Source organism: Triturus cristatus, chromosome 6 (genome assembly GCF_964204655.1).
Source record: "Triturus cristatus chromosome 6, aTriCri1.1, whole genome shotgun sequence".
Taxonomy (NCBI): domain Eukaryota; kingdom Metazoa; phylum Chordata; class Amphibia; order Caudata; family Salamandridae; genus Triturus; species Triturus cristatus.
Genome location: NC_140589.1, coordinates 836,794,727 through 836,822,195, shown reverse-complemented (window position 1 = coordinate 836,822,195; position 27,469 = coordinate 836,794,727). Strand labels below are relative to the sequence as shown.

The 27,469-nt window shown below is 44.4% G+C and overlaps 1 protein-coding gene across 1 annotated transcript in view; it reads left to right on the top strand.

Annotated features, from left to right (window-relative positions):
* Nucleotides 1–27,469, top strand: part of CRIM1 (cysteine rich transmembrane BMP regulator 1) — an 816,650-nt gene that overhangs the window by 319,947 nt on the left and 469,234 nt on the right. The window contains exon 4 of the mRNA XM_085611439.1: nt 9,322–9,442. Coding sequence (XP_085467565.1) covers nt 9,322–9,442 — 121 coding nt within the window. The remainder of the gene's footprint in view (nt 1–9,321; nt 9,443–27,469) is intronic.

Below are 27,469 nucleotides of genomic sequence, written 5' to 3'. Positions count from 1 at the left end.
TTGCTTTATTCGTGTTCTTGGAAATGATATGTTTTAGTTTAGGGAATTTAGTTTAGTTTTAAACAAATTCGATGTCTTTTGGTACAAAACATACATTTTCATACACTGATATTCTGGGTAAAATGTTTGGCTTTCCAAATGTATAGTTATAATTACTGTTAATGTCTACTTTTGTCTCAAACCCTAATCCCTATGATTACTGCAATCTGCGTACTGTCAAAACGTGCACACTCTGTAACCTCAGTAATAGCACAGCACAGCTACATGACCATGTAAATTCTGTCTAGGATTGCTGTAGTGCTAGAGATGGCAAGATTTGTAATTTTTCTTTTTCTGATCTTGGCCTTTCCAGGGAGAATCCTAGTCGCATCATGCAGGAGAGAAAGTACTTGGTAGGGACAGAATGGTAAATTAAAAGGAAGAGAAATATAGAGGGATAGTCAACTATGTTTCGGTAAGCGGTAGGCCATGCACGATTGCGTTTCCTCAGCAGATTATATTGACTACAGCTTTTTAGAAGTTTTTATTAAAATTGTGCTGTAAAATGCATCATTTTACCACTGTGTTCTGAAAACTATCTTGTGCGGGCGGAATTGTAAGCCTCTGGGGCGTCAGGCATTCTTGATACATCCTAAATGAAGTGAAAAACATCAACGGTGCCATTTCATAGTCTGTGTATTTTTTAAATGCCCAATTTTACCCCATAAAAAAATTCCAGGGCTGAGGGTGAGATGACGCAGACTCCCCCAACTTCCTTCGAAAGATGTGCGGCTGATTTGACTGCTGCGATTCGGAGGAGGCATTACACCTCGCTACTTTCAAAGATTGCCAGCCGCCACCAGACTCATGGTTTAAGGTTAGGGCCACCCATGTTTCTGAAAGATCCCTAAGTATCGCATAAATACAGAACCCACACTTATTAATGCAGAGGCGGATCCTAAAGGTGCTACGCCAGTGTGGCTGGTCACAATCTTTACGTCAAGATGCCTTCTATTGGTCACATGCTTCGTGGAAGTGAGAACCTACCAATGCCTAGCTTAGTTGCTTACTGCTTTTATCAGTTTTTTAGCAGTGTAAGAATTTACAACATTTTCTTGGAAATCCAGTTTTCACCAACTGTGTTACCCTGTGCAAATCCAGTTTCCCCCAACCTGTGTTGCCCTGCTTGAAATGCTGCAATAAAAAAGGCAACTACGGGCACTACAGTATGTCTGTGGTGCATAAATAATGTCACCTGCATAGTTACACCCACGTCCTCCAGATATTTTTATAAGTTCCTACTGAGCACTGGTAGATGCACGTCGTTGCTTTGCTATTGGCCTCTATAGCGAACATTAAGAATACTTCTATTTACCAAATTAGGTACATAGTAATTTCCTTTCCTTGTTCATACTGGGGTTACTTTTACTAATCGTGATATTTTTCTTTTCTCCAGTTAATCAATCCATTAAAACACAACGTTTTTACTTTTCCAGTCCTCCTCACCGATCAAAACCATCTTTGTGCTGATGCCACCTTTGGTCAGAGGTCTTTTGACCACAGTAATGTGTCGTGTACAACAGCAGTAAAGTTAAACACCCAGGGACCAGGCTACTGCAGATGCAGACAGGCAAACATGGCGCCCACAGGCCCTTACAAGCACAGTAGGGCAAGTCCGACCTTATTTTTGTTGCCGTGTCAGTGCAGTATTTCCGATGAGGAGGGTTACCACAAGTTACTTATTGAAAAGGCCAACAAAAAAACCAAATGGCAAATCAACCTATCGTTACACAAAATACCATGGCCTTACAGACAGCCAACCCAACCAATGGCACCTGCTCGCTTTAATTATTTTTTTAATCAAGCCGACCTCACACTCTTGAGCTTCTAATCAAATAATCCTTCCTTCCCCAATGATGCGATAATAGGACCCTTCCAAACCTCTGTTTTCCATGAGGTTCCTAGCGCGGTTCCCAGTTGCATGTTTTTTCTTGTACTTCTGAGCGTCGACTCTGAACTGAAACGCATTCCCCTGGCAATCCAAATTGCTGAGGCAAATTATTGCATTTCTATCCTGGTGGAATGTTCATCCTGTAATGGTGGGGCGATGCCGCGCGCCCGCCTGTTGATTATAATGGCTCACGCTCGTGCATGTGTTTGACTCGGGGCTCCGCCGGTGCCGAACGGCGCCTCCGCTGGGGTCATTTATCCTGTTTAAACGAAACACGCAACAAATAAATAACGCAGACTAACCCTTCAGCTGCCATTAAGTTGTTGCTCTCTGGCGTTTCTCGGCAGTGCGAACTATTTGTCGCGAGGCTTAAAGTTAACAGCTTCTGTCAAAACAGCGACGTGAGTTATGGCTTCCTCCCGTAGCTTTCTCTCGCACTATACATTTACATTCATGCCACATTAGTTGGTGGTGATGGAGGGGACGGCGGTGAATACCGAATGAATCAAGGGTGACTTTAAAATGACTGGTTTTTAAACAAGCGTGGGCAAAGGCAATAGGTTTCAGCAATCCCAGTGCTATAGGCAGTGCTTTAAATGGGCAGGTACTATCCGGTACGTAGTACCGGCACTTTTTTTTATTTTGGAAGGGAGAGGACCTGCACTTCTTAAGAAAAACGTAATACTTTTATTTGGGGAGTACCGGCACTTCTCAGAAACAGAGTACCTGCACTTCCGTTTTTCCATATCAAGCACCGGCTATAGGCATTGTCAATGTCATTGTTCATTAGTTTTGTGTAGTGGAGAAGTGTGGCTCAATGATTAGAGCGGCAGACCCTGATGCAGAGGTCTAGCCCGGGACCAGGGTTCAATTCCCCGCCTCGGCGGGTCTTGGGCTCAAAAATTCCACGGACCTGATAATTCTCGCCTCGGTGCCATTCCAATCATGGAGTCCAACTCTGCAACTCTGGGCTTAATCTCCACAACGGCCCCCACAACGCTAAGGATGCCTGGCCTCCACCTTGGGGGTGCCCAGGAGTGGACACCTCACAGGGAAAGCCAGGATGGGTTCCACAGCGGTATTCGTACAAGCGCCTTGAGACCCTTGCGGGTGAGTAGTGCGCTGTACAAGTATCAATTTACATTTACATTAGCTATGTGTTGTAGTATGGAGGGTTGGACTGGAATTGTTTGCTGTGGAATTGTATGGTGTTCAGTGGAGTTTTGTGTAGTGGAAATCTGTGGCATGGATTTGTGACACCGTCTCTACTGAACACATGCAAGTAAAATCTATATAATACACATATGTAAACATTTAAAGAGTTTTATTTTTACTTTACTACTTGGTTGTTTTTTTTACATTCCAAACCTCAGGCATGGCTTACGTGACAGCAATGCATGTGAAAAGGGTGGCAGAGGTATTCTGAGCAACAGGAAATAAAGCCTGATATTTGCTTGGAACTTGTGTTATTTTTTAAATTATTAAATTGATTAAAAAAAAAAAGTCATTGAAGGATTAAGCGGGCTAAATACTGGTGTGATTAGCATAGTCAATACCACATAATCTCAAAGAAGTGAATTCCAGATCTTCCAAGCACAGTATTTTTGTACGCCTGTATAGCATCTTTTCTCTCAATATACCAACCGTATAGTTACTAGGTGACTCCATGCCCTCAAAGCCCCTAACTTCCTGCCCTGAGCTTTCCTTTAACATATTGTATTACTTGTTCCACTGCAGCTAAACCAAGTGAACTAACATGTGAAATCAATAACCTGAAAAGGTAACCCGGACTGAAGATAATATCTGTGGTGACATGGTGTTTCTGGTAACATTACCCATACGAGTTCCGTTACAGTTTTACACGCCCCTTGAGATTCCTCAGGACTCTGTGGGCAATGTATTAGATAGAAGTATTTATGGTTTGTGCTGCTCCCCAGCTGCACACTCTCGCCGGGGGCTGTGCCTTTGTACATAGCTGCAGTTATAAAGCCTAAACTGTGGCCTCTAGGCGCGTTGCGCCACTAGACTCCTTAAAACTGTCACAAAACGGCCTTCTAGTGAGCTTTATGAAGTTATGCGAGGATAGGCACCCCTCTTTCTTTCTATTAATTAAGCATGCACTTCAGCCGCAGTAAATGAGCACAGAAAACAATGCACCGCTCTGCCTACAGGGGGCTTCTGCAAGGTGCTGTAGGTCACCCAGAAATTCGGAGCCACTATTTTCGCCTGCACCGTCGCAACAGAGGCATCTAGCAGTGTGCAGGGCACGAGTGAGGATGCAGGTAGCGTCTCTCTCTCATGGTGCAGGAGCACACTCAGAGTATGTGAGTCACGTGGGTAGAGAGCAGCAGCAGTGGATGAAACCACCGCTCCCATCACTTCGCTCCTCGTCTGCAGGAGTTGCCATCTGACATCACCTCGTCAACTTGCATGATCATACGTGCTGCCTTTGAGCGGTGAAGCACTTCTCACACAGAGAACAGCTTTAGGTTTGTTACATGATCCCCAATTTAGCCCAAAAAAATACTGCCTTATTTTGGAGGGAAACATTAACTGACACGTCTTCTTCCCTTCAAGCTGTCCAACTTCTATTCTCATTCTCAATAAGCTTACGAAGACCTTATATTAGCGATGTGCTTAGGTTTTAACTGTCTCACATTAAAGAAAGCAAAACTACAATAAACAGCAAGGAAAACAAGCAGCAATGAGTGAGGGGGTGGGGGCATGGAACAGGAACTCTCTGAAAACAGCGTCTGACATTTGATCTCTGTCTTTGAATACTCCGCAAATGTGATGAGATAAGAACAAGATTTACAGACGTGTTTACAAAAACAGACCAGAGCTCGGAGCGATTGAAAACAGGATGTGTGAATTGTTTTTCAACAAAGAAAAAAGTAGTTCTTAAAAGTGATGCTTAAATGTGACCAGTGGATTGATATAGTAATTGGTTCCTGCTTGGGGGGATGGCTAAACACAGGAAGATGCATGAAGCATGCATGCTGTTGACAAATGGGGAGAAAGAATAGGAGAGCGACGATGGAGCCAGCAAATGGGAAGACTGTGGGCTGCCTAAAGCCCAGAAAGTATATACAACATGTCTCGAAGAGGCAGTGCAAGTGCTGTCTAGCCGAGACCTAAAAACATGCCCCCCAGCAAGGCAACATTACTGGACTGCAGTGTATCTCCCCATGCATGCTTGTCAGAATCGTTTGCTGGTTCAGTAAGTAGAGAGGTAGAAATGTATCAATTATATACATGTGGCTATATGGCACTAGCACACAACTCCTTAAAACCACCAAATGTATAGCTCATCTTCCAAAACAGACATGGCTGGTTGGGCCAATCTTCTTCTCTGGCATTTTCCCTGTGGTCTGGAAGCTTAGGAGCGGTTTCAGCGCAAGGCGAGCTACCGCGACCCAACCGGCACATTCTAGTCATGGCCTGCTGCAATGTGTGCTATTGTAAACGTTTTAGCTGGTTGCGAAACATGTCCCACACTCTTAGTCTCTCTGTCCAAAAAGGGTGCACAACCAACATCTCACTGAATCCTGATGTTGGCTCAAAGCGGACATTGGTAAGTGTTCCAATACACCCTGTGCTGCTCAATTTGTCTTCAGTGAATATGTTCTCAAATGCATGAACAGCTTAGACTTACATCATCCTTTTATTCTTTATGCTGGTTCTCCATACTGTAGGGTTCCTATAATACTGTGAGGAGTGGCGGGAGAACCGCTTGAAAGACAGTGTTTGGTTTGGGAGTTTAGCAAGGTGCTGCCTTGACAGAGGGCAGTGACGGTCTTGGTAAAAACATGTTGACCTTTTTATATTGGAACAAGGCTTCATAAAGAATAAAATGAAGATCTAACTCTAAAGTGGCTGTGCGGTTGAGAATTTGTTTCCTGAAGATATCGGCAGGTATGAGGTATATATTTTATCTTGCCCTTTTACATAAAGATGCATTTTCAACATTTCTTTTTTTCTTGTGGGATTTTGAGCGTACTGCAAAAATTTGCCTTTACCTTTTAAAGATGTGAGAACTGGCAGTGACCCACACCAAGTGATAAAAAAAAAGTGATGAGTGGTATGCTGCAATTGAGCTCAGCCATTGGTAATTACACTGGACCACATTCAAGTCTATTGTATTTCAAAGCCGGGGACTGTGTCCAAGTCGGCATTAGTCCTGCTTCAATATTTCATCCAGAACTGCAAGTCCACGTACCTTCTAAAAGGCAACATTAGCAATCGCAGATTGATGGACATCCACGGTGAAGTGTAGTCTGTATCCACTGGATTAAAACTAGCCTGGGTAAAGAGGGCTGTTAGCCCGAAACCGGTCCCAGGATGCTTGTTTCCGGTCCAGGGAAGACCTGGCTTGGCAGTTCGGGCTGGACTGTTCCCATGAGGCACATGGTCAGACTGATTTGCATATAGCTGTGTCTGAACTGGGGTGGAAAAGTGAGCTAAAGAATGATGATGGTTTCAACCCAGATCTGTGACTTGGGATGAATGTTTGAAAAGTTTCAGCACTCCGTCCATCATCTCCTTGTGTTTGCTCCATTTGGGATACAGTCAGCCTTTTTTTTTTTTCTTTTTTTCAAGGATCTGAATCAGGCTCCAGTAGATTACTCGGAGGTAGAGCACAGACTCTATCGCCTCACTATGGTGTAGCAGGGTTGAGAATAAGGCCACTCTTAAGATGTGAGAGGGATCAGTAATAAAAAGTAATACAATTTGATATAGTTAAAATAAATTTCTAGCAAGCCAACTAGTATAAATGCAAAGTCAATGGTTTTTACTTATTACAGTACCTATAATGTTAAATCGGTCAGCCAGTGTTCTGAAAACTGAGGATAAGTGGCCATAAAGAATGATCAAAAAGATACAGAACAGTAGTAAATGTTTGTATGGTTGAGTTCCACATTTTAGTTCCTTACAGCTTCAGCATTAATAACCTTTGACCGAGACCTTATTCACCTGGAGTTGCTGGCATTGCTATAGAAGAGCCGGGGTATGAGCTTCCACTTAAGTCTTTGCTGTTGCGGTGCCCTGGCTGGATGCTAACGGGTAGCGTTTCAAGTTGTACCCTGGTCTGGAGAAATTTAGGGGCATAGTCCTAAAGAAATTATGCAGCGCGGCGATGCCACCAATTTTGCAGCATCGCACTGCATCATTTCAAAAACGCAGGAATGCGTTGTGTTCATAAGAATATGGCACACCCCTGTGTTTTGCCTTGCGCTGGCACTAAAAAAGCTGCCTAGCGACAACGCAGACAAGCTTGCACCATTGTGCAAGGGTGCCTGCGTTGCAGGAACACCTTCTTACACATAAACAATCATTAAAGGCGATTTGCTCCTTCTTTGTGTGCTGCAGACTTGCTGCAGAATGCAGCACACATAGAGCAAAACGTGAGGTGAAATAAAAGTATTTCTCCTCGTTGTGCCACTCTAGCGCCTGCTTTTCAGTGGTGTTAATTTTTGGCGCTGCTTCAGATTGACCGATCCTTGTAAATCTGGGGCAGCATCCAAAAGTAATGGGTGTTTAAGTGGAACGCCCACAGCAGCACCCATTGCACACCTTCTTCATGCAGATAACTGCTTGAAAGGGTACGATATTTACAAGTGCCATTAGGCCACGCTGATTGGCTTTGCGCCACTTTTAAAATATGGATCAGGCCCAACCCAAGCAGCCCTTTCAATGTTGACGGCCGCCCTGCTGCTTCTGTTACAGGGGGGCTGATTTAGGAGCACTGCTGCAAAACTGGCCCCCAGTAACGAAAATGACCACCACCACTGCAAAATTGTCCTCCAACCTTGCAGCTTCCTAGGGAAACGCCTGATGCTCGCACCGGCCAGTCTGTCCATGGGCAGGGCATTGTGCCACCAGTGTCAGAAAAAGTGATGCTCCAGTGGCTCAGTGCCCTTGTAAATATGCCGCTTAGTTCGGGAAGAACTGAATAGTAAGAATTACTGCTGGATACTGGGCTTGGTTGTACTTACTGTTGCGTCACATGAAGAAAACTCCCAGCGGAGCCGTACTCTGTGCATCGCGACTGTGGAAGTTCCACCTGCCGTACTTTGCTCCTGAAGGACTTTTTTGCTCTAGAGGACCACACAAGAGTGAAGTCCCAGGAGTGTAACACAGACCTCCGCAGCCCCCGTGCTGCAGGGGGCCCCCTCAGCACTGTACTCGGGCCTGAGCGCTCCGGATTAAATCCGGAGAGGGGCCCCTCTGTGTACCTTGCAGGGAGGCCCATCAGCGTTCATTACGACACTGTGAAGTCCAACAGAAGCTCTGCTCGGAGAGCCTTAACTGGACAGGGATTGATGATCTCTGCCATTGGACTTGAATAGCTGAATTTAGGTTTGTTGGTCTCTGCGCTTCCTTTATTTTTGGCAAGTGCACATGCACCAGGTGAAGACAAAGCTGCTTCAAATAAAGTCAACCCTTAAACAGGATTCCTGATGCATTAAAACTGTCACTCCTTGGTGATTCTCAAGTACTGCTTCACCTACTTGTATCTCATCATCATAAATTATTTATTTTGGAAAATAAAGTTCCAAACTGAATTCCGTACTTATCTCAGCTGCCGGTTGCTGAGATTCTTATTAGGGTTCTGTGTAGCAGAGCTTTCCCTTTTATCTTTTTGGACCTCCGGCAAAAAGCCTAGTTCTCTTCATTGGGTTTCGGTCTTTTGAATGTATTTTTCTACAATTTATTTATTTTCTATGGTGCCACTATCTATCATTCAGTGGGTGTTCAGCTGTCTGCTTCTTGGCACAACAACGTTGCCGAAAGTGGTGCCTTCATAGTTCCCCCATTTCTTATTTAGGCATTTTATCCTGTTTGCCCTACTAAAGTTCAGCTCCTCTCCGGTTCTTCCCTGGTAAATTTTGTATGGACCAGTGCTTCATAGTCTGCCACAGAAGGGAGTTTGGGCTAGAACTTGGAAGAGTCCCAAACGACTCCAGAGGGCTGCTTTTCTGGTTTCAGATTGTAATGTGGTGCTTCTGCACAAAGATGCTGCAGTAGTTCAGGCTGTAGAGAAGAGACCAAGCACCTGATGATAAAACTGTCACTAAAACCTAGAAATGGCTCAAGCCTGGAAATCAGAGTCCTGTCAAGCACGCCATATGTGCTAGTTGCCTTATTGGGAGTGTGGGTGTTTCTAATTGATTGCAGAGTTCTTGGCAATGTGAAGGTTGTTAAAATGCGTGCATAAACTACTAGCTTTCTGGTCGGAGGTATTGCAGAGGCAAGCCCTCCTTGATGGATCTCAAATGTCCTCAGCACTTGGTTTTGATTGAGCGATGTTTAGAAAATGATTTTCCGTACTTACTCGCCAATACTAATGTGTACTTGCCTTCTTTCCTTCTCACCTTGTTTTCCAACAGTGTTCAGCGTGGATTGTAGCACGGTGGAGTGCCCCCCAGTCCAGCAGGTTGTGTGCCCAGTGGATAGCTATGAGACCCAAGTCAGGCTGACGGCTGATGGGTGCTGCACCCTCCCAACAAGGTATGTTTGTCGTTCCCGCTCCATGTGCACTCTGAAAATCATTTCTTTCTTATTGTGAAGTGGGCTCAGGAGTGCAGTCTTCCATTTGGTGCTTTCACTGTCGCACCGAGTACATGAATTTTCTCGCTGTGCCCCCCTGCCCCGAAATTCTCATGCTAAACCTGCGAAACGGAGTGCTTGATCCATGGTGTTCATTGTGGGAAAATGTCAACGCGCATAGGAGGATTAGCAACCAATAGTAGAATGCAGCAGAAAAACAGTGCCTTTGATCTGACCATTCACACAGACCCACTCATGCACGTTTGTCCTTTCTCAAGAGCAGAGTGGAGGAGCAAGCAGGCTGTTTTGAGTTAGTAATGCCCATCGACATGCTTTAAACTTGGCATGGGAGCTCTCAAAACAATGGTATATTGCAGCTCCTGCAATCCATGTGCTTGAGTGCTGCATAGTGCTGGGTAGTGTGTGTCTAAGAGTAGTCGAACAGCTTTCTCAGGCAGAGGCTGACAACCCCACCACATGAAGCTCCTTGCGTGATGATTCTGGGGTGAAAATTAATTTATAAAGACCTTGACATGAGAATTATTGGGCTGGGGAGAACCAAATTATGAGGCTGGGTTGACTAAATTATGTGGAAAGAAAAGGCAAAATACGTGGCACAATAGAGCACTTTTTTTTGTTATAGTAATCCCTCATTATTTTTGTCATTTTTAGGTTTCACCTAGACCGTACATGCACTATCTCTGCAAGGCATGTTGTTTACATACAGAGGGCTTATAGCTCTCCCATAGCTTACCATTTGTTATCTTCAGCGACACTCCTTTCCTTCGTCCCAGTTTGTCATGGCATGCAGGCGTCCTATCTATCTTCTTCTTGTGTTTGGCCTTCCACTGGAGCATGGACCAAGGACTTGTGTCCATTAATTGCTCCCGTTTTTGGAGCTACGTTTTTCTTTGTGCTCAAGCACTCCATGCGAGACTTTGTGTTTTTAGTCAGTCTCCCATATACCCGTCCATGTAGCTTCTATTCCCTCCCACCTGCCTCCTCCCATGTTGCTTCTTTTCCTGCCCAGCCCCCTACCCTGTACTCTACGCCACTCCATTCTACACCACTGCACTCTACTCTGCAACACTGTACTCAATGGCACTGCACTGTATGCTGCTGCACTCTACTTTACACCACAGTAGCCTACACCACTTTATGCCACTCTGCAGCACTCTGCCACTGCACCTTACATCACTACACTCTATGCCACTCTACTCAGTACCTCTCTACTCCACTGCACTTTGTGACCCTACTATACTCTGTACCACGACACTCTACACCACTCTACTCTGTACCACTCTACTCTGTACCAATACTCACTCTACATCACTCTACTCTGCGCCATAGCACTCTAGCCACGGCATTCTGCTCCAATGCACTCTATGCCACTCTACTCTATTCTGCACCACTGCACTGTACAGCACTCTAATTAATTTACTCTGCACGCTCTATTCCATGCCACTCTACTGCACTATACACCACTGCACTCTGCCACTGCGCCATTCTAAGCCACTACACTCTACCCCGCATCACTTTACTTTACTTCACTGCACCCTGCACCACTGCACTCTACACATCTACTCTGCGCCACTGTACTCTGTCACTGCACTTCACTCCACACCACTGCAGTCTCTGCACTCTACTCTATGCTGCTGCACTTTACACATTGTATGCAACTGTACTCTTCTCTGTCGCACTGTACTCTACACCACTAAGCTCTATGCTGCTGCACTTCATGCCACTGCGTTCTGTGCCAATTTACACTACTGCACTCTGTGCCAGTCTGCTCTACCCTGATCTGTTCCACTGCACTCTACCCCAGTGCACTGTATGCCACTCTACTCTATGCCACGCTACTCTGCGCCACTCTACTTTGTGCCACTGCACTCCACTCTGTGCCCTTCCACTCTGTCCCTCCACGCTACTCCACGCAGTGCCACTCTACATCACTCTACCCCACTCCATGGCTCTCTGATCTGCCCCGCTCTTATCAACCCCGCCCCGCTCAACCCTGCTCTGCTTTACCATGCTGTACTCTGCTCTACTCCACACCACTCTGTGCTGCTCCACTCTGTAGCACTCCACAACTCTCTACACCATGCCACTACAGTGCACTCCACACCACTCTACTCAATTCCTCTATGCCAACCTACTTTATACCACTCTATGCCACTCTACGCCACTCCACTCTACTTAATATCACGCCACACCACTATACGCCTGTCTACTCCATTCTTTGCCACTTTATGCCAAGCCACTCCCCTGTACTCCATACCACTCTGCTGTACAACATTGCTAAAAGACATTAGCAAAGCCAATAAGTCTTGCCAATGCTTGTTACACGTTTTGACACTATCTGGGCAAAAGTTTCACCTCAGTAGTATCAATTTGCAACCAAATAGAGCAATAAACAACAGAAGGGTGACCAGTCAACCTTTGCAAAAGGCCTTCCACTGTGTGCCAACAATTGATGCTGTGTTTTTAGTAACTATCGCTTTGCCGCATGAATCCTTTTCTGGATTCACATGCTGTGCATTATTCCACCATCTAGTGGTTGGGTCCAGAATTGTTTTTTTTTTCCCTCCGTTGAGCGAGTTGTCGACCTCTATTTGGTGGTATGTCCATCCCCTGTGTGACGTCAGACAGCACCCTGGAAGTTCCTATTCGTAGTCACCATCTTCAGATTTTTTTTCCCACCATTGGGTCTGGAAGCACGTTGACAAGATCCGAAGGTTTTTTTTAACAAATTGAAGATTTTAAAATAAAATTGCCTAAGATTGCGAGACAGATGACAACAGGAGAGAAGGGACCCTTCTCTTTTCTCCTGGTGGGGGACCTCGCCAGTACCACCCACATGGTTGTAGAATGAAGGCAGAGAAGGGACATGGAAAATAGCCCCCTTAAATTCTGCCCCAAGTGCCACCACAAGTTCGCCAAGAGAGATCACGGGGACGAAGTCAGCAACGCCTGTGATGTGTTTATAGCCAGGACTCTAAAGGTAAATTGACGATCGAGGCTACAGCACTGCACCATGGCCAGCACTCAGAGTAGGCAGGTTTCGCTAAAGGGCCTTGGTCTATCCAGAGGAGAACTTTGAGGATTCCGAGACAGCTCATGGAGAAAAATTGGATGCAAAGATCTACGCGGTTGGTAGTGAAAAAAGACTAGCATCGAAAAAGGGGGCAACGGATGCCCTAAAGAAGAAGCCGAAGGTAATTAAACCGCCGAAAGGCTCAGATAACAAGCCCTCGGACAGTAAGTCCCACAACGCATCCTCGACTTTGAAGAACTCGTTGACCGAAGGTCAGCCGAAACAAAAAGCCACATGGACTTTGACTGAGGGATGACAATAGAAGGAAGACACTGTTGAAACCTTCGACGTAGTCATCTGCCCTAGAGGAAGCGAGAGGCAAGAGCAAGGTTTTGGAGATGGTGGACCCGTTGATGCTGAAAAAACAGCACGTTGCAGAACAAAATGCAATCTAGGTCGAATGCAAAAAGAGAATGGTCAAGGCTGAAATGGTCGCCCTCCTGCAAAGAAAGAAGGAGTTTGACGGCTCATTGAAGGAATTCCGTATTCCCACAAAGCCGTCGACTGAGACACAAGAGGACTAGTCTGCTTTGGAAATCCCAGCAACTCCAGAACATCATGAAGAGGAGCAGGAAGAGTTCTACGAACTCGAGGAGGTCAAAGACACATCAGGGTTCAACGAAGAATAGTGTCATGATCTCAACGCCGAGTCCCCGGAGGAAGGAGTGGATAACTACCCTTCAGGGCCATCTCCACCAGACGACCTATCCCTCTACAACAGCCTTATCGAAAGGGCAGCAAAGACATATGGAGTTCAGTTAGAGGAGGAAAAGTGAGATTCAGGTTTCCTCCTTGAAACGATCATGCCCTCTCACATAGGAAAACATTTTCTATGCATGCTCCCTAGCAAGGGAAGGAGGCATTCTGGGAACAAGCCACTGCAAGGGCTGTAATGCCCAGAGTAGAAAAAAAGAAAAATCGTCTATCTAAGACCCTAAATACATTAAGCGGAACACTCCTGCAGACGCAATAATTGCAGCAATGGCCAGGAAAAGCAACAATGCATACAGATCCCCAGGCCCACATCTGAAAAGGAAAGTAAAAGACTTGACTCGGTAGGAAGGAAATTGGAAAGAGAAGCAAAAACTCAATGGAGGATCGCTAACTCCGTCCTCTCAAACAGATACAGCCACCAACAATAGGACGAGATGAAGTCTCTTATGCAGCACCTCCCAGAGGAGTACAAGAAAGGGCCACGGCAGTGATGCAAGAGGGGAAGACATTGATAACACCTGCCTAAAGTGAGCCTTAGATGCAGCAGACATTGCCAACAGGCATTTATGCACAGGAACAACACTAGGAGACATGCCTGGCTCAGAGTGTCTGGATTCAAACCAGAGATACAAGCCTCAGTAATCAACATGCCGTTCACATGCGATGCCCTTTTGGAACAGTTGTTGGATGAATCCCTTCAACAGGTGAAGAAGGATATCAAGACGGCAAAGGCAATTGGAGCACTACAATTCAGGGATCCCTTTAGGAGAGGAAGAACTGTAAGCAGAAGGCCCGCAGGTAAGCGCCCCTCACATCGGGCCAACAACAGCCAGAGGGCAGCTCACACCATGCCACACAACAAACGAAATACCAGCAGTGGCAACACCCTGCAAGGCAGTCCTTTCGATGATGCTCTCCTTTGGACTGTGCATGCTTGTGCTGTCCTTGAGTTTAGGGAAGGGGAAGAGTCCAAGCTCCCAAAGGGCCAGGAGCAACAGGCAAGTGACTTACACAGCAGTACATGCTACCACAAAACACTCGCGGGAGGCAGAATAGGGGATTACCCACAGAAGTGGGGAAAAAATCATCCCAGACAATTGGGTTTTGAACATAATATCTCATGGATACTGCATAGAATTACTCAAAGAACCACCACAAATCCCCACAAAACCAAAGAAGTTTTGAGATCTAGACATTGTACAGCTCAGGTCAGAAGTCAAAGAACTCTTGCAAAAGAGAGCCATAGAAAAGGTAAATACAGAGGGAATAAAACCAAATAAACTTCACCATATTTACTAGTCCCAAAACTTTTAGGCCACTCCTAGACCTCAGATTCGTAAACAAGTTATTTTGTACATAAGATGACAACACTCCAAGTAGTAAGTCCACTCTTAAGAAAAGGAGGATTTTATAACCCCCTACATCTAAATAAAGCTTATCTACACATACCTATGAACCAAAAACACAATACATTGGATTTGTATTGAACAAGGTGCATTACCAATTGAGAGTGCTACCATTTGGCATAACGTCAACCCCAAGGGTCTTCACAAAGTGCCTCGCAGCAATAGCAGCACACCATAGAAGACAGGGAATCCATGTCTACCCATACTCGGACGTGAAGTTACTAAAAGCACAATTAATAGAAAGATGTCACAAGGATATGCAAACAGTGATCCCTGCACTGAAACACCTTGGTTTCACAATAAACTACAAGAAGTCATTACCACAACAAACAGGAAAAGGGGTTCCTGGGAGCAACCCTAAACTCAAGGACAGCACAAGCATGCACAGTCCAAAGGAGAGCATCACAGAGCAGACTCACCTTCACCAGAGCGGTTGGCTCTGGCAGTGAGAACTGTCATGAAACTAATGGGCATGATGGCATCATGCCTACCACTTGCGAGATTGCACATGCGTCCCACCCAGGAATGGATCTGCAACAAATGGTCACAAGCCACAGGGAGTTGGTAGGATCTAGTGGTTGTCACAGCAAAGGTTGAAAAGGAGATACAATGGTAGAAATCAGAGAATGTGACTATATGGAGAGGATTCAAAACAACAACTCCAACAGTGACTATTACAACAGATGCATGCCACAAGGATTGGGGCGCTCACACAGGCAACCTGAAAGTCCTGAGGGCTTTCCAATCACACATAACAGATCCGACCAAACTAATCCAAACTAAAAACACAACAACCATGTTTTATCTGAATAAATGAATTAAGTCCGCCTTTCTGGGATTCAGACTACAGACTGGTAGCTAGCTCACAGATATCTTAGTGGTGAGGTTTTAACTCACTGAGCCTTTTAACCATCCTACATATCAAAGAAGTATGAACAGCGAGGAAAATATAAGGACTGTGCCCTGTAATTCTCTTTCAAAGTTTATTGCACTAATGAGGGCTACAATCTCTTATCCCCCTGCCAGGGTCAAGTCCAAAGCTGTCTTTCAGATTTATAATGATCCAAAGAACACTTTGCTACATTGAAAGCACTTCACAAAGGGCTCCTTTCCAGCACATCGTCAAAAGATCACTGTGAATGCAGGCGTAACGTGAGAACTGGTGCTTCTTCACTGCACTGTGCAGTCGTTTGGCTCCAAGTGTCAGTGAGCGCTGGTGAGCTTTGTCCACGAGCACAGACTTCAGGCAACAGTCTGAAAAGTATAACCCAGATGTAGAATAAAAACTGCACAGCAGGATGGCCGCATTAAATGTAAACTGTAAAGGATTATTTGTGCCAGTATACCAAGGTATTTCTGTCTTATGGCAATTATAATGTCCACAGTGCGCCAAGATCATGTAATAGGGTGACCTGGCTCCCAGTGGGAGTATAAAGGGCTGGTCTTTCCAGGAATGAATGATTGGAAAATGACATTCTGACCTTTTCCATTCATCTCTGAACCTATGACTTTTTAGGTCTGGTGTTAGCCATGACCTTTTGATGTGATTAAAATTATATGTATAATATACTTACAGGGGTTTTCAGGCAGCCCTCTACATCCAATGAACTGTTAATATGTCATTTCATTTTTCTTCTGCCTACTACAGCATGGGCTGAGGATCAGCCCGCTTCAGCCATTGTCTAACTTCACTATGAAGGACTATATCGATATAGAAAGTAATTGGGTAGCTCTCTTCTGGGCCAGGGACTACTATGACAATGTGTTATTTTTGAGACCCCAAAAATATTTTTTGATTTTAGCCATTTTTTGGGAGGGTGGACAAAACAAGCTCTGACAATGGCAAAGGGATAGCAGCTCATGCCAGATTTATTGCATTTGCCAGTGCTTGTTTCCAAATGCAGTTTGCGTTTGTATTCTCTGTTAAGCAAACTCATGGCTCGTTGAGCTGTTTCCATGGCCCTGTTTCTTGCTCCTTTGTTCTTTTTCAAATGTTTTGGAATGGTTCGCTCATTGGATTGCTGCAGCAGCTCGACTTATATCTTGCTATAAGGAATTTTTCCAGCAGCCGCCATTGTCTGTGCAGGTATGCAGTTCTGTAAAACGTAAAACGCTTACTAATTGCAATGCTTGTAAAGCCACAACTTTGCATTAGAAAAACTCAAGTTTCTGCAGCAGTATCCATTTATGAGTGCACTCAGACCTCCTGCAAAGGAATCGAATCTGCAGATAATTTAGCAACCACCACTTACACAAAAAGCATGAAGCCTAATAGGCGTGTATACAAGATTATCTGAATTTAATTTGATACAAAGGCACTTGAACACAAAAAATTGAGGATCACGTGTTCTCCGGTTGATGGGCAAGCCAAAGCACTTCTGGTTGCATTTGACCAAGAGAGACCCACACAGTGTGGAAGAAGCAAATAGAACAGCAGCCTGTGCTCCATCTGATTCATTTTACCTAATCGAGATGATTAGCCTCCAGTGCTTGTTAAATGTGTATACAGAGGCGATTGGAGGTGTGAGTGAGGAGGTCGAACAACATGGTAGAATCAGTATTAATCAGGTGCTCGCCACATGTTTTCAACAAAATTCTATTCTAGTTCTTTATGTAAGGATACCCGTGATCTCAAAGATCACTCACTTTTGACAAGGCCATTGGCCGTTGGGCACAGAGGAGTGCTCTTTTGATGCTCCACATTAAGACGACCAAAGAAATCTTTGAATTCTCAACTGTTGAAAGGTGGGCAGTTGTCAGACTTTAAAATCTCAGGAACACCCCAGGTCGTGAAGATACCATCTAATCTCTCAGTGACACATTCTTGAAATGTTATCTGCTTCTTCAATTGCATCAATTAAATGATGAGATGAGAGATCTTCGATCGATTGAAAACGGGAATATTCATTTACGATCACCATCAGGTGATGTCCGTTGGCAAGTGGACGGAAGAAGTCCACTGCAATTCTTTCAGATGCATGCATTGGGAACTCTGACATGTTTAAGGGGTGTTGAGTGGTTTTCGATGACAGGCGGTTGCATAGATGACTGACCATAAAAAACACTTACCGTCTCGGCGAGACGTAGAAGCCAGACTTGGTCTTGGAGAACGCATTTGGTGCCAACAATTCCAGAAAGTCCTTCATGGGCCACTTCAATTATCTGTTGTTGCAGACTCTCCAGAATGATTATTCTCGACCCTTGTAGAATAATATGGTCCTGAGTAACAGATAGTTAATCTTTGACATTCTTAAACTTTTAATATTCTCTGTTGCTGGTAAGATGTTGAAGGTGCTGGTACCAAGACTGATGTGTAATAATATTTTTCAGTTTCGACATGTCATTATCCTGACTTGTGGCAGTGATAATTTGTTCTACAGAAATGGCAACTAAAGTGCTTGATTTCACTATGAAATTTATGTAAGCTTCAGCCATCTTAGAATGGGAGCCAAGGCATTGTAGAGGCACTTGTGAGAAATAGTCGGCAGGGCTTTGATTTTTCCCTGGTCGATGCCCAATGGTGTAGTTGTACTCTTGAAATGGTAGACTCCAATGTTCAATGCGAAGAGGCATTTCTACTTTTGGATTACCAACGATAGTCAATAATGCTTGATGATTGGTCACAAGCATGAACGACTTCCCTTACAAGAACACATGGAAATATTCACAAGCCCACACAACTGCCAAGCTTTCTTTTTCAGATTGTAGGTAAGCACGTTCAGTTTGGGACAAACTTTGGCAGGCGTACGCCACAAAACATCTTCAAGCATTTGGATGTTTGCTGTGCTATGCAAGGATGACACCCAACCCGACTGGGCTAGCTTCAACAACAATCTCAGTATGAAGCTCTGGATCAAAATATGCAATTTCAGTAGTGTTCTCAATAGCTTGCTTGATTTTTATGGAAGATTTTCTCGCATTCACGTGACCGAAGAAAATAAATATTCCTTTTAGTCAAGTCTCTTAATTGCGCACTGACAGTGGCAAAGTCTTGCATGTATCAAGAGCAATAGCTGGCCATGCCCAGAAAGAAACGTAACGTGGAAGCATCTTATGGGGGACTGGCAGATGACAGTGCTCGCACATTAGCTGGATTGGGTGTCATGCCCCCATCAAAAAAGATATGGCCAAAGAATTTTAACTTTTTCTTATGGACCTCACATTTGTTGGCATTCAAAGTTAAACCGGCATCGGTGAGCAACTGACACAATTGCATGAGCGCTTTGTCTTGCTCCTTCTGTGTCGCTCTGAAAACCAATGTGTCATCATTGTAATTAAATGATTCATGACTGGCTGTGTGATACGTATAATTACATTTTGGAATAGCTCTGCAGCTGGATGATACACCAACACAGAGTCTCATGTAACGGAGCAGACCAACATGTGTAGAAAAGGGTGCAATGCCCCTGTTTATTCTCCCTGAGTTCCAACTAATGATATCCTTTATTAAGATCCAGGCGAGAGAATACATTTGGACCATTCAATCGTGTTATGTCAGCAATGTGCGGACCTGGATGTCGTTCTCTTTCAATGGCCTTGTTCACTTGACGCATATCCACGCAGATTATAGCTCTTTCACTGTCCTTTTTGGTAAACCCATGGAGTTGGACAAGTAGAACGCTCAATGATATTGTTCTTGAGTAAAGATTCAAGTTTCTTTTCAACAGCTTTCTGTAAGTATAAAATGCAATTCGTATGTGTCTGTGAGCAGTAGGACGGACATCCTTATTAATGTGTAATTGGACTTTCATAGTCTTGAGTTTTCCCAACCCATGAAACAACAAAGGGAATTTACATACTATTTCGTGATGAGCATTCATGTTACAGTTCACGGATATCAGTGGCTGTGGTGCAGCAAACAGGCGCTTGATGCCGTACCTTGAAGTACATGATTGGGCGCTTATACTTATCTTTTCACATGCTTCATCGTTGCCACAAATGAGTCTTGACTTTTTAGTGGCGTCGTTGCAGCCCACGTATACACTTTAGTTTTCGATGGCGAAAGTGAGGGCACTGAAGACAGTTCATTAAATTTCTCCTCAGGCATAATATTCATTGACCCACTACTGTTGATAATGAAAAACAATCATTGACATTTTTTGTGTGAACTTTGGACAATGTTTGAATGACTTTGGTGGTTTGTCATGTGGATTTCTCTTGGACTGGTGTTTTTCCTCACAGGCAGCCAGTCCAACATGCGCCTGCTTCTTGGAGGTGAACATCGGCGGGGCACACCCATCTTCTTCACCTTCACTTGATATTAACATGGAAAAACTATTTGACATAGATTTAGATGTCAATTGACTTCATTTGGTGTTGATTTGCCTCAGCTGATGGGGTCGCTTAGCTGTATGGGCATGCGTTGAAAGTTGCTTCGGGAACGTTCGGCCGGCCATTTTGACTTCGCACCGTGACGCACCTAATTTTTCCTTTACCTTGCACACTGTCACACAATGGTTATCCTTTCCACAGCCTTTGCAGATCTGCCTAGTGGCAGGACATTTACCTTTGTGTGTAAACGAAAATCCACACTTGATGCACAACTTCTTTTTCTGTGGAGGATTCACTCTGTGTCCCTCAACCTTGTGCTTTGACTTATTTCTCACATTCATGACTGACTCACTCAGGACACCTCCGGCCTCCATGTTAGTAGCTTGTCGATCAGCATGCACTTCATCTCTGGCATCCATGAGAACTCTCTCCAGAGTAAGAGTTTCTCTCAGCATTCGTCGTCTGAATTAATTGACAAGCATCTGTCAATCACTCTGGGCCTATAGCTTCCTTATCATTAAATTCATTAAACTTAGTATTTGATGAGAGTAACCAGTCTCTCAACAAATTTGTCAATGGTCTCACCAGCTTTCTGTCGATCTTAACTGAAGGTGTACCTTTTGTAATCTACATTTGGCATTGGATTGAACTTGATATTTAACCCGTTGACCACGGCGTAAAATCCGCCGCGGTGCGGGTAAATTCTTGCGCGAGCAGGGCCGCGTTGGCCAATGGACATGCGCAGCACTACGGAGGTAGTGCTCGCGACAGCCATTGACCAACGGGCGCATGGAAAGGGTTAAGGCTGCTTTGATTTGACTGTATGTAATTTCGTCAGCTCGCTGCTTTTTTTGTTATAACTTCTTTAACTCCTTCACAAGCAAGATTCTTGAGGTGCTTGATCATTTTCTTGTTATCTGCTTCTTTAATCACATCAATTAAATCATCAAATGTCTCTTTCCAAGCAGTCCATCTGTCGCTAATATTAAACTTTTTGGCAGTATCGAATGGCAGTGGTGGTTTCAAAAAGGTGGTGGCATTGTAACCATTAGTGGAACTTATGGACGTGGAAAGTATAGTTCTCTCCACTGTTGCTTGGTGATCTTATTTATACAGACCATCTCTGAGGCCTTGCACATGCTGGCCTCTGGATCATCTTTGATAATGACAGGAAACAGGACCCTTTTCGTGGTCTCCATTGGAGAAGCAAAAGGTCATGATTCCGATCACCGCTCTCGGCTTTCTGCACTTCAGAAACCTTTATAGTTGTTCTTAGCCCTCTCTGTGGCGTTGCTGGGGTGCCCCTTTGGATTTGGACGGATCTGCAAGTACAACGCCGGGTGCCTTCTCTGGGGTCACTCCCGCAAGCGCTGTGGCATGATGACTCTCTTTACTCAAGACTTGTAAGCAGATGACGTTTCTGGTATCACTGCCTTTTAGCAACTATTTGTGTTGTCTGACACATGGTTGATCTTTGCCGCGCAGCACTTCTGTTCACAGTGTTATCATGCACTTTGCTGCTCATTCAAAACCTGATTGCATCCGCCTATATCGTTGTCGCTCCATATATATATATATATATATATATAGCTTTGAGTTACGTAGTAGGGCAGTACCTCTTTGTGTGGCCTTCTCGTCAGGTTCTCAGCCACTGATGTAGAGACTCTTTAGTGATGCTTTCATGAGCGTCCAGTGCTTTTCACAGACCTGGGGCTGCGCTATGACTCCACATATGCCAAACGTCGATTCCGCGCTTCGACGAAGGCACATGTGGCAAGCATGAGCAGTTTTCCGGACCACTGCAAACTCTATGGGGGTTACTTATCCCCTATCCCATCGCCAGTTGTAGCGTCCTCTCCAGCCCAGATCCTCGTCAATGACTATGCCACACATGGAGCTTAGTATAACACGCCTTTAATCTTCTGCATGTAACCGCAAACTCAACATCCTTCATCTGCATTCAATTCACTACGCACTAATGCTTACGTCACAGTTCTGTGGAGTTCATCAGGAGCCACAAATGTTCCATTATTACTTACTCACAAAACACTGCAATCTTCAATCTGTTGTTTAGACTAAAACCTGGTAAGCTCCAAAATGGTTAATGCTCCACCGAAGATGCAAACCACACTTTTAGGCAGCAATGCCACTAAAGTATATTAAAATGAAATAAGCTTTATAAGCAATAGCAAAGCAAAGATCAGATATGCGAAGGATGCATTAAAATTTGAAGTAAAAAACGGTCCTTTTGAGATTCAGTTACATGATTTCACAAAAAAAGACAACATACAATCTCTTCAGTGCCAGCTAGGGTTCTTTTTCCTCTTTACCATTTTCTGGGTTCCTCCAGTCTACCCTCCTCAAAGGAAAATATGTCTGTGATTGTTGTAGTACATATCAGCCATCAAAGTCACAGTCCCCTATTGTCTTACACTATATCTTAGTCACTTTTAGTCTTTAGTGGGTTGGTCTGCTCTTGTTGCATGTGGATGGGGCTGTAGTGCTTCCTCTTTTCTGAGACCTTTGGTCTCATGTCAAGTGTACAGGCACACTGTTCGATGAAGGCAACATGGCTCATGTCCAGGCTAGAGGAAGGCCACTCTCTGCCAGTGCTGCTTGGATCCAGGCAGATCCTCCGTGGTGGCTCTTCCTTAGGACCAAACACAAGCCATCCACCCAAAGTATAGAATCCTCCCTGGTTTCAGTGATGCACCAGTGGAAGGCAGTAAAAGACCACCGATTTCGGTATGTAATCTTGGAGTAGAGCCCACTTTCTTGTGATGCTTTGGTTGAGGTGTTTGCTTGCATGTGGTCTGCATTCCTCAGGTGCCCAGCCATTCACATATGCTATAGATTCTAGTCACACTTTAGGAGCCATAGGGTCTCAATGGTTAACCACATGGGCTTGCACTGTGTATCCTTTCCTGGATTGCAGTGATCTGTGTTCCACTGCTCCTTGTATTCATCCTTTTCAAGGCAACCTCTTCTTTGTGCAAGGACACCTCCGGCATCCCTCCGCAGCGGTCAGCACTCTTCCTCAAGAAAGGACTCATGCATCATCTCTTAGGAGATTTTCAGAATGTTCAGGTTCCTGTTCCCAAACCTGGCAAAGGGGAGTTTGCAGTAAGTGATTCCAGCTCTGGAACACAGAAGAGTTTCCCAGTTGATACTACTGTGGGACCCTGATTTCTTGTTAAACAGATCTTTGCACACCAGCTGCCCTGCACATACACTAGGTGTTCAGGCAGAGTTTGTATTGACAACAAGTCCAGTCTGAGATCAGTTTCAGGCTCTTTCTAACTTTATCATATTCCTCCCAGTCTGGTCTAGCCACAGTCTTTGTCCTATAGTGTTCGCAGGATGATGGAGTAGAGTTGGGAGTCTCCGGTCACAGAGGACCAAATCAAAGGCAACACACTTAACTACCATTCAACCTATTGGTGGTAAAATAACTTGGGAACAGTGGCTCAATAAACGGCAGGGTAATCTTCCTGCATTTTAAACTGACTTACTATATACTGCATACAATAGTCTGTTCCACGGCAAAGGACCTCAGAATTGTTTTGGAGAGCCCCTACTGTTCACATTGCTATATGTGGCTCTCTCCAACCTCCACCTTATGCACTACTTTATTTTAAGGAACGCAACATAGATTCCAGGTTACCACTCAACATGCAGCACATTCGCTCCACACACACACTACGGTACATGTACACTACAAGCGCATGTCCAAGTGGATGAAGTGAAGGAGCCGGTTGCAGGGGACTCACAGACTAATGTAAAACACGGAATAGGCCAAATGTCACCTCTTCACAACAGTAAAGATTCCTGTCCAGTCATTAAGTTCTGTTTCTGCCACCACTGTTACTCTTCTGCAGCCCTCGAAGGTGACAGTATTAATACTCAGAAAAAGGAGAGTACACTCGGTGGGCCGGTATAGACAACAGAGTCGCGCTCAGGGTCTCATTCCATATCGCAAGGAAACCCTGGTGCACATGATGCCATGTGTTCTGAGGCAAAAATTAAAGCAGAAACCTGCCATAGGGAACTCAAAGGACGAGAACCTGCTTTCTAGAGCCATGCAAAGGGCCTTTCCCATCACAAGTATGCTGAGCAGTCTTCATGCCTTATAAATGTAAAAGACCTCCTATGGGGCAAATCCCACAAGGATTACTAACTGTTGCCCCAGCCTTGAAACCATTTTGAAAATTCGACGTGAGGTTAACTCGCTGTAGGTTGCATGCCCTAAAGCATAGCTGACACGACCGGCTCATGAGCAGCTGCAGGTTGTTGGTGTTAAGTGCCCAGGTTAACTCTGCTAATTGAAAAGCGAGGAGAGTGACCGCTGATCCGGAGGCAGGTGGCGCAAACCATAGCACCCTCTTCGATGGAGGAACGCTTGACCAGGCTGTAATCTGTGCTCACACATTTTAGCCTGTGATGTCACAGATTTGCATGCTACGGACATTAAGATGGTCTAACCTCCACCGATAAATGTAAGTTAAAGCTTGTACTGCCGATTTATCTTGACATTTTTATTGCTGCCTGAAAGTTGGATGCCCAAGGAACTCTGCAGCAGGTGCTTTTAAATCTTAAGTTATGCTAAACACAGCGCCCTCCCGAGGTCAGTGTCCCCCCTCCAGGTCAGCGCCCATTGCGGCCGCACTAGTCGCACGGCCCTAAAGCCGGCCCTGTGGCTACGGATAGCCAACTTTCGAGAACTGCAAACCGGCCGACTCGCTCTGGGTCCGGATGGCGAAAGATGGTGACTCGATGGGTCCAGCCTCCACACAAAAGCATTGATCGACTATACAAAAAATAAGAAGCGGGTTAGATTCAAGAACCACATTCGAATAAGGCTGCATTGACACAGCACAAGAGTCAAAAAGACACAATGATGAGGAACGCAACACGTGGTGGGCAATGGCAATTAATTGCTAAATGAGCCATGGGTTTGTGTCCTCATTTACAAGTTTTTCATAAGGAGCAATTGTAAATCGAAACAACCATTACATTTGTCAATTCTTTTAAATAGCTAAATAAAAACAATCTTCATTAGCTCTATCTTTTTACCACCATTCAGAATGGGGCAGATTGGCTGGTGTGCACGTAATTCTGCCTCTGTTACGTAGGTAAATACTTATATTGTGAAATAAATACATTATTAGATCTTCCTACCACAATAGTATCATAGTCTGAAATATAAACGCACTAGGAAAGCTCTGCAATAGCTTGTGCGCATTCTGCTCCTTGGGGTTTTAGACCCTGTCATTGAATGTGCTTTCACCAAGTGGGTTGCCTCAACAGAGATTTTACCCGTTGGGGTACCATATATTTCCTGAAATGTGTACGCGCAATGTCACATCCGATATAGCGGACATCAGCGAAACAGGCTCCATTCACATATCACATACAAATTTTGCTCCCTCAGTATTGGTTTATTGATGTCATCTCTACGATCGCACATTTAGCAAGTATTCTCGGTCAAGAGTTCTTTAATTTAGTTACATTCAATCCTTTGCTTCTCTTATTTTGCATTCATCGGTGTCATTTGTGTTTTTTCTGCTAAATATTTCTGTTTTGGAGAGGGCACAAGAGGTGGCCCCATTCATAAGCTCATGGTTTGTGTTCTCCACCCTAAAAGTGTTGATAAAGGATGCCAATCCTGTGGAGCGATTGGTAGAGGATTCAATGAGTATGGTTATCACTTTGGGGATCTGAGAAAGTCCTGAAATACAATTATTGAGCCTAACAGCATGGACTTGAAAATTTAGTGGTAGAGAGAGATATGCCACAGAATGAGCGGCATACTTAGCAAAAGGACGCCAGCCACGAAGGAATGCAACAAAGCAGTCTAAAATGGCAGTGCATACCATCTGCAGCAGCATCTGGCTAACCAAGTCTAGATATGCACAGTTGGGACTTTACTCTGTCCATTACATAATGGCTTTTGTATTTGTTATAATGCGCTCAAACTTTAGTAGCAGCAAAGATGTATCCTTAAAGCTCTTGTCAATGTTTTTGAGGTGCGCTGTACAAATTGGACCATGCTGATTCAGTGGTGAGTGGTAGCCCTTACATTATATTATGCTTCCTTGTGCCCATGAACATGTGCAGGCAAGGGCTGAGATTTAAATGTTGCTGAATCTTTATAAATATGTTCCTACCATGGTAAGGCCACCTTGCACTGCACATTACCTCAAAGATGACGTCCGCCTCTGTGTTTTCTGGTACTCCCTGCGTGGGTAATCAACAGATGAAAATAAACAAAATATCCTTCCGGTTGTGAGGACTTTATTGAGCAGCCCAGAGGCACATACTGAAAATAGTGCTTGCAAAGCTTTGTCCCAGCATGCCTTCCTTTTGTGGTTAGCCATACTACCCTTGGACAGTCACTGCATGTGTAGGCAAACCTATGTGATGAGTATATGGCTACCAATCCTTTCTTTATGTGCTTGATGCTCAAGGTTTTCTTTACTTGACCCAGAGCAGTCCCTCGGCTTTTGAGCCTCATCAAGTTTAGTTGTCCCCAACCTCTTGTCACAAGTGCCAACCATCATGATTTCCATTCCCAGGAGTGAGGCATGGTCTGTAAAGAGAAACACACAGAATTATCTCTTTACTATCCGGGATCAGGTCTGGAATTGAGCTTAGAGTGTTAATCTCAGGTTGTTTCCCATCCTTCTGTCGTATATAACTGATGCCCCAGCTTCTTGTTGTTAGATTCAGAGAGCTATGAGAAGGCACCATTCATTGACTTAGCCACTGCAGCTCTGCACCAGCCAGCAAGCAAGGGACAACATCAACCACTGCGTTCACCACATCGGAGACCCAATATCCCTTTTCAGCTTTTATTTTGAAGAAATTACATCCTGCATGATGTATAGGAGTACAGAAAATAGATGATCAATACCAACAGTATAGTTGGATCAAATATTCCTTATTCCGTGTGATATGTAGAAAAAGATGAGTAGTCGCAGTTCAAGTATTCATTAGAAGTTTTTTTCAAGTTTTTATAGAGAAATGCATACACTAAGTTGCTGAAATGTACCTTTTTCAGTTTTCAAGAGGATCTACTTTATTCTTCAGACATTGATTCTTGATGATCGTTGCAGAGATTCACTGGTTGTCTGTTACATTGCCAAAAATTCTCCAACCTGCGTTTCATCTATGTGCCAAGGCTTTTTCTATTGCTTAGTCATTCCTGAGGCAAGAGATTACCAGGCTGAGTACAAATAGAGAACACGTTTTGGCATCACTTTTCAGGAGGTGCACGGATGTTATTGATGATATTAACAGATTAATAAAGTGTATATAAATAAATAAGCAGATGTAAAATGAAATATTTTTAAGAAGTTCTGTAAATGTTCAGGAACTTGAAATTGGAGGCTAAAAATTGTTAGTATCCTCAGGTAGATTTGTGGGAGCAGCGCAAATGCATCAAACACAATACAGTATGGACAATGAGTGGCCTCAATTGAACTTAGAAAATCCCCAACCTTC